The 8394-nt window shown below is 50.6% G+C and overlaps 1 protein-coding gene across 1 annotated transcript; it reads right to left on the bottom strand.

The window, feature by feature from the left end:
• Nucleotides 1-162: 162 nt before the first annotated feature.
• Nucleotides 163-6418, bottom strand: LOC113408978 (coagulation factor VIII-like; the record flags this gene model as incomplete). Its single annotated transcript, XM_026662484.2, has 6 exons — nucleotides 6413-6418; nucleotides 5536-5748; nucleotides 4116-4344; nucleotides 3681-3863; nucleotides 2575-2691; nucleotides 163-234 (listed from the first exon to the last, which is right to left on the bottom strand). Coding segments are annotated over exons 1-6 (820 nt in total), but the record flags the coding sequence as incomplete, so codon positions are not given.
• Nucleotides 6419-8394: the final 1976 nt, after the last annotated feature.

Raw genomic sequence — 8394 nt, 5'->3', positions numbered from 1 at the left:
CTGGCCCCTTTCAACTGGGTTTCAAACCCTTTCTTGATTCCTAGAGGTCTCGACTAGGAAAGTTGATTGAGTAGGTCAGGCCTTGCTAGCATGGGTTGGCTAAGCCTGATGAAAAAACTTGACCTTCTTCCTGGTCACAAGGCCAGAAAGTCCAGCACTCACCGTACTGCCCCGATGCTGTGATCTGAGCATCCGCAATGTTCCCGGAAGCCAGGCCAAGAGAGTTTTGGCACTCTGCAACAAAGGGGAAGAGAGAGGAAAGAAGATTTATGGGCTAGAAGCTAAGGCCTAGGTGAGCCTTCAGTCCTGGACACTGAGTTAGGTTCCCAAGTCTGGCTCGGCACAGCAGCCAAGGAGCCCATACAGCACTGCTTGCTTTGCACCGTGGTGTGTATTTCAAACCACGTATTTGCTAGATTAATATCTTGGAGCCTCCCCTGGGCTGGTGGCCATTGTACTCAAGTGACATCTCCTGCCATAAGGGCACTCAGTTAGTGCTGGGCCAGCCTTTCAGAACACAACCCAAGACAAGTGGGGGCTTCTTACAAACCTAGAGTTCAGGCCAGGCTTGCTGAAAGGTGCACCAAGTTCTGTGGGGCTTCGTGTGAACCTGGGCCAAGTTTCCAGCCACAGCTGGGCTTCGAGGGTGGACCCTTCAAGATTTGGAGAGTAAATCACATGATACCCAGTAGTTTCAACTAGGAACCAGGCCAACTTGGCAGATTCAGTTGAGCATCACTTAACTTCTTGATTCACTGGAACCTGGATTCCAAATTGAAACTCAGGAGGTGGGGACCCATATGAAACAAAACAGACAACGGCTTGTGCCAACACTGGAGAATTCAAATGGCCAAGTTCCCCCCATCTCAGTTCTGACCAGGTCCTGCTATCTGTGACCCACCACCCTGCGCGGCTAGGGTATTGAAAGCATCCCAGGATGGCAATACTCAGAGCCAATGCCACTTCATTGTGCTACAACGTCGCCATGTGACGATGCGATGCTGCAGATCAATAGTGCTAACAGTCACTGTGCAGTGCAGATATCAAGAGGCATCACAGTGCAGTGACATGACAAGTCTCTCCTGGAAGTTTTGACGGGGGTTGAATTTAAACACAGTGTCAGAGATCTTAAACTCGCTTTGAAGGGAAGATAGAACCATGAACCCTTGCTTTTTGCTAGCACCATAGGGACAATACTAAATACAGCAAGATCAGAGATCAGAGGGGTAGCCGTGTTAGTCTGAATCTGTAAAAAGCAACAGAGAGTCCTGTGGCACCTTTAAGACTAACAGAAGTATTGGAGCATAAGCTTTCGTGGGTGAATGCCCACTTCATCACGAAAGCTTATGCTCCAATACTTCTGTTAGTCTTAAAGGTGCCACAGGACCCTCTGTTGCTTTTTTCAAGATCAGAGAGAACACCTCCACCCAGCCTTAGGTGTTAGTGACCCTAACTGCTACAGCTATCACAGGGGACCCCAAAAGCCTGAACTCAGGTCCTGGCATGTAAGTAAGGTAGGAATTGATTTTCTAGCATTTTAAAAAATTCTTTGCACATTTTTAAATCTGCCCTTACAGACCCTTGTTCCCGATTTTGACCCTTACGGGTGATATTAGCTTTTATTATTGGTTTATAAGCCAATCTGGGATGGTAGCTCAGAGAGCCCTCTGATACACTCTCCTCTCGTTGGGTCACTGGTGTGACAGCTGTGTTGACAAATGTCTCTTCTGTGTACTGATGTCTGGCTCCCAGGCCTGTTTGTTGCTAGGCAGTTTCTTTTAAACACAAGTTTCTATGAACATTTTGGCTGACACCTCCTATCTTTTAATCAATCCTTTCCTGCTGTTGTGAAACTAGTATTTAAAATGAGGTGGAAACTGATTTACACTCTTGAGCTGGCAAAGACTTTACTGCAATTCCCAACAGATTTTGCACCACTTTACATGGTAAAGAGTGTTGCTGAACATGATAACCTGTGGCCAGCCTCTGTGACTCTCGGCAAGTCACGTTGCCTCTTTGTGCCTCAGTTTACCTATCTACAAATGGGTATTTCCCTATTCAGTTAGCCAGCTGGATTGGCGCATGCAGTGGAGGTGATATGTCTATGCACATTTTTGTACGTGGCCCATAGCTTCTTAGGGTTTGAAAATCAGGCTGCTGGGGGCAAATTTTTAAAAGTGGTTCAAGCTGGCCTCCAGTTTTGCACTCATAGTCACATGCCCCCTATTGGATGGGGGTGTAATTCACTGCAGGTGTGAATGACAGCAGGTAGCTATCCTGCTGTCTCTTCTGTAGGCTTGGTCAGGTGGTTAGATTGTTCAGTGCTGTAACTCTCATTCGCCCACAGTTGACTGAGGGTGAAAACTGGTGTGTCCAAGTTTGAGGGCCATGAGGGTAAAATTTTCAAAAGCACCTAAGTGACAGGAGGAGCCTGAGCCCTGTTCTCCAGAGTGCCTTAGGCAGGTACTTCTGCACCTGTGAAAATGCTCCCTCCTGCTGTCTAACATGAAATTCTCAGGAGGTGAATGAAGAGTCAGCGAAGGTGACTGTAGAACAAGGAGAAGAATCACTTACTCGGGTCATACACAAGGAACAGGGCACTCATTCCAGCCTGCTGGTGCTCTCCAACCTCACACTCCACTCGCCAGATTCCTGGGTGGGAGGGGCGCATTTCCACCGTCCCAAAGACACCTGGGTGAGAAGAAGGGGAGGGACAGCAGAACGAAGGATTATTTCTTTCTAGCGGCTAAAAGAGCAGCCAGTGGGCAGATTGTGCTGCCATGATGCCAATTGCACTGGACAACTTATAGAGTAAAGTACTACCCAAGGGTAGTATGAGTGCCAGGTTGCTTCCTGAGCCTTAACAGCACATTGACTGGGTCAAATTGTTCCCTGGTGTAACTTCATCAAAGCCAGTGCAGTTAGACAGGAATGAGTTTGGCCCAATAAATGTACTTGAATTTGATACTTAATAATAATTAACAAAAATATGAATTGTTTGTATTACATTGCACTTAGGAGCAGGGGCACCGGAACGGGAGAGCCAGGGGGCCATGGCCCCATCACTTTTTACCAGCCATAAAGCTGAGCGACAGGGGTTACAGGGTGGAGAGGAGTGAGTGGGGCGTGGGGTCATGGGGGAAGAGGCGGTGCAGGGGCGGGGGCAGTGTGAGGGCGGCGGCTCACGGAGAAGGGACGGTGTGATGGTGGGGCTTCGGGGGGGGGGGGGAAACGGCCGGTGCGGGGGCTGGGCCTGGGGGTAGTACAACACTGGGATGGGGCAAATGTTTTGGGCGCCTGTGGCTCCCCCCACTTTTAGGGCACTTTCACCACTCATTCCTAGGAGCCCTAGTCATGGACAAGGAGCTCATTGTGCTAAGTGCAGGACAAACAGAACAAGACTCTTCAAAGCCAGTAAGGCGTCACCAGCTATCGGACATTTGGATCCACATCTTCGAGACAGTGTTGGTTCCAGGGCCTTTTTCTTAGGCTGAGAGGCTCTCATCTATTTAGGTACCCCTTGATGTCAGGTTGGTGCCATGTCCACCCTAATCAGAGTGCATCAGCTGCACTAAGCTAGGTGGGCACTCTTTGGAGCTAGGCTGCTGGCATGCCTGCTTCTCCTGCGTCAGTCCTCTCCAGGAGACAGGTTAGCTCCCAGCACCTGGGTCAACTCTTACCAGGATAGAGGTTGTAGACTCCCATTCGATACTCGTGGTTCGTCCTGATGGCAAACTGTTGCCCGTGAAAATAGACTGAGTGGATGTCCTCAGTGCCGCCCACATTCAGCAGGTACCATCGCACCTTTTGGTGCTGAGCCATCACCAGCCCAGGCAGTGCGTCCATCACGTAACCATTGATAGCTGGAGGAGAAGAGCACACTTGGGATGTGCTGTGGCAGGGGAGTGGTTCAAAGTCTGCAGACAGCAGCAGCCACACTGGAGTGGGCTGAGGTCCCTCTTGCTGTTATCCAGGGGATGGGCAAGGAAGGGGATTCTGCAGCCCTTGATCTGGAGCTCTGCTAGTCAGACTGCTGCTGTAACAGCAGCCCCTGCAGAGCTTCCCTCCTACGTGGGCTGGCTGGATAGGGAGGGGAGAGGAGCCGGAGCTCTTACCATGGAAGTAGCTGCTCCTTCTAAAATCAGGATCGTCCGGCTGGATCTGACAGAGGGGTGGGCAGTTCCTCTCCATGTTCTCGGCGAGATACCAGCTTTTGGTCTCATCGAAGATAGTGAAGAGCAGAGAGAACTCCTGCACCGCCAGCTGCCTCCTGAAGGCAGGGCTCAAGACGCCGGGGCGGCAGATAAGCAGCGGCCCAACTAGGCCAGAGTGCAGATCCTTCTCCTAGGAGAGAAAAATAACCAGAGAGTAATGGGAATGTAGAGTCCACTCCTAACTTCCACCCCATCCACAATGCCACAATGTGGCTACTCAGAACAACATTAACCACTGTCAGGCAGGACTCTGGAAGCGTGTGCTTCGTCCCAGGATGGCTCTCTCTGTGCCTGTCAGACTCCAGCAGCGCACTGTGAGTGCCAACCACAACTCCAGCAGCATGTGCTGCCTCAGACTAGACAGACAGGTGAAGAGGCTTTGGCTATGAACGCTCCCAACTCACAGCTGAAAAGCCAAGAAATGGAGAGGAGCAAGGCGTGTGCAGAGCCTGGCACTGGGAGTGGGAGAGGCATGCTGGGTTTCAGCAGGGGGCAGAAGCCCCCTCCCTCTCTGATCCCAATCTGACATGGGGGAAGAACACACACTTAGAATTGCTCTTATTTGATTTATAGTTCTGACTTGCTGGGTTCCCTTCCCAATTCCGCTGCTGATGCAGTGCCTGACCTCGGGCAAGTCGCTTAGTCCCGCTGTGCCTCAGTTGCCCCACCTGAAACACTTTGGACAATGGTACAGGATATTGTGAGCATTAGTCAGTCTGTGGTTGAGAAGGACCAGATTTTTAAGTCTGATGGCTGCTTTATCCATAGCCTGCACGGGGCCAGTCATAAGGATGCCCTAGATATCCCCCCTGCATGGCTCTGCACTACCTAAGGACTCACCAAGGCAGGGGAAGTTTTGTACCTCTGGGTCACACAAGCAGCCAGAGAGGGGCTGAGGATCTGGCCTGTGAAATGTGACCAGGTGGTAGGAAAAGCTTTCTAACTCTCAGGGTGATTAAGCTTGGGAACAGGCCCCCATGGGAGGTTGTGGGATCCCCATCACTGAAGGTTTTCAAGACCAGGTTGGACAAACACCTGGTCTAGAGTTCCTTGGTCCTGCAGGGGCCTGGACTTGATGACCTATCGAGGTCCCTTCCAGCCCTACGTTTCTATTTCTACACACTCTCGGACCCATTCACAATGGCCCGATGAAAGCCCCCATCAATGTGTCACAGAAATATCCTATGCAGTAGTGTCCCAGGCACCAACCCCCTTGGGTCTGCATGGAACAGGGGAGCTGGGATTCTGGCTGAGAGACAGCTGAGGGCAGAGATGGCTAGCAGAGAGACCAACAGGTTTCTCATTCATGGTTCCCACCTACCAGGTTAACGCTGGAGAAGTAAGCCCAAGCCTTGCAGTCAAACTCATTGACAGTGGGTGCCATCTGGGGCAGCACCTTCCAGGAGTACTCGCGGAGCTCGCCAGGCTGCACCGCTTCCTGGCTGGGTGTGTTGTTTTCCCCCAGGCCTCCTTGGTAGGGCAAGAGGTTGGAATGGAAGGAGTAAGGCCGGGAAGCTAGGTTCTTGAAGCTAACCTGCACCGTGGGGGGAAAGAAGCAAAGACAAGGGTTACATTCCTTGTGGGGGGAATCTTGGAGCCAGGGCACTGCCTACACTCCTTCCCTGGGTGGGGCACTGGCTATGCCCCATACCCTTCCTGCTGTTGTTCTTTAGTGAAGCTCAGTGAGACAGATCCTAGCCTCAGTTCTGCTTGTGCATCTCTTACTGGAATCACTGGGAAAGGTACATGTGTTTTTATGGGCAGGATGTGTGTTTTCTCCACAGTGTCAGTCAAACACAGGCCAGTCCTTGCCATTGCTTTTTCCCCCAGCTCCAGCCTCTGGCTCCATATTACCTGGTCTTTTCTTCTTCCCCAGTTCAGGGTTGTGCCGCCCCCTATTGTATGTGTAAACAGAGTCTGCATGAGCTCTCCCCTGACATCTAGTGGTGAGCTGTGGAAAAGGACTTCAGGAGCTGATCTCATTTGCATGGACACACCCACTCTGCCTAGGTGCTCAGCATGATGTGATTACGGACTAGATGATCTCCTGAGGTCTCTTCCAACCCTAATCTTCTATGATTGCTTGTCCAAATGATGACTTGTGGCTGGTGTTGGATCCCCAGTCTCCTTGTTATTGGGGTAGGAGTAATAAAGGGTTGTTATCCTTGTTGTATGAACTGAGGGCTGGAGAACTGTACCTGCATACCCCGATGGAGGGATTCACCCTCAACTGAACGGCACTCGCTAGGCAGGGGACATGGGTTCCAAAACCCAATGAGTTGAGAAAGGGTGGGGGATAAGTGTCTCTTGGTCTGTCCAAGGCTGTGATCAAGTGTCTTGATGTTTTTGGTCTTTTGGCCTCGAGACGATAAACCTTGCCTTTGTTTCTGGGACCTTGAAGTGAAAAAATTCTCTAAGTTATATTTGTATTTGGTGGTGTGGGTCTTGTTTAAGGGTCCTAAGCACCATTTGACCCTTTCTCTCTCTCTGGTATAATAAAAGAGCTAATTTAGACTCAATTGAGTGTCTTATTATGTGCTACAGAGCTGAAATCACTGATACCTAGGTCTAAGTATTAGACCTACTTTGGAACAGTGTCTCTATTGCAAGAGACTACCCAGTGTGCACCAATAGTGAGGCTCCTGCACTAACAGCTGAAATCACTGAGAGCTGTGTTAAGTGGTGGGACCTGAAGACATCTTGGTGAGTGGCCAGCTGGGTGGCTGGTGGAGAGGACCAGAGCAGAGTCCCTTAGAGAGGTGTGGCAATCGGCTGGGGGGTGATGAGCAAGTGACTGAGCAGCAGAGTGTGTAAGGTGCCTCCTTATACCCAATTCCACCCAGGGTGGGAGATGAACTCTGTGGATGAACCTCTGAACTCTGGGGCTGCACTGGCCAAAAGACAGCAATTGTGAGTGGGGTGCAGAGAAGGGATGGGCACGTTAAAGGGACTTTTTGGTTGCTGGACTTAAGAACCTGAGGGGAAAAGGACATTGCCCAACTTACTTGGGGGTGGGTCTTTTGCTCATGGTTTATGTTTATGAACCCTAGTTGTGGGGTTTTCCCAAATTAAGGCTGAGTTACTTCCCTCCTTTTATTAAAAGTTTTTGCTACACTCAGACTCTGCTTGCGAGAGGGGAAGTATTTCCTCTTAGAGGCGCTCAGGGGGTGTTGTGTAATTGTCCCAGGTCACTGGGTGGGGGCTCGAGATGATTTTGTGTTGTATTGGTGAAAAGGAACCCCTAGATACTGAACCTGGCCCTTGCTGCTGCTGGCTCCACCTGGCAGAAGGATTACATATGCTAAGAATTTCCCTCTTCCTTGATACATATGATGAGTACAGGTCTCATCCACACTGGACTGGGGGGTGTCTTTGGACTCAGTTTCAGCCGGTCAGCAAGAATGGACCCCAGCCTGGGTCCCAGCTTTGCACACTGCCCAGCCAAACTCGCACTATCACCCAGCTCAGCTGGAGCTGTGTGGGAAAAGTGGCCTTGTCTGCATGAGCAAGGTGTGAACTGAAGGTGATCCAGTTTCAAACTCTTTTGTGGATGCTGTTATTTGGGTTTAGCTTGAGTCCAGTTGGGACAAGTTGATGCTAAACTGAAATAGGCTCCTCTTAAACCAAAATAAGAGTGTCCACACAGGAGTCTGCACTAAATAGATAGGTTTAGCAATCTATTAAACTGATGCTACTTGCCCATGTAGGCAAGGCCTGAGTTTATACACGGTTCCTCAGTTTGGTCCCCTGCTCTTTAGGAAGGATGAATCAGAGCCTGATTGCACTTGGGGACTTGTGTGTCTCCAATGGGAGCCATTCTGAATCCAGTTAGCTTTCTTCCCTTCCCTGCTCCTTCTGCCTTTTCAGAGGCTCTTTCCCTGAAGTGCCATGTGGTGTTTCTACAGAGACTGCTCTTGTGATCAGGAGACCCTCATCTGTGACCTGGACCTGCTAAATGACCTTGGCTGAGCCACTTCACTGCTCTGTGCCTCGGTTTCCCCTCCCAGCCTTTGTCTATGTGCATTGTGAGCTCTTCAGAGCAGGGACCATCTCTAGCTATCAGTCTGAGCATCACAAGGGGGCCCTGATCTCAGCAGGGGCCTCAGCCAGGGCCGGCTCTAGGTTTTTTGCCACCCCAAGCAAAAAAAATTTTGGCTGCCCCCCACCCCAGCCCTGGGCT

The sequence above is a fragment of the Terrapene carolina genome, unplaced genomic scaffold (genome assembly GCF_002925995.2).
Source record: "Terrapene carolina triunguis isolate 2854851 unplaced genomic scaffold, T_m_triunguis-2.0 Scaffold27813, whole genome shotgun sequence".
NCBI lineage: Eukaryota > Metazoa > Chordata > Testudines > Emydidae > Terrapene > Terrapene triunguis.
This window is presented reverse-complemented; position numbering and strand designations above follow the sequence as displayed.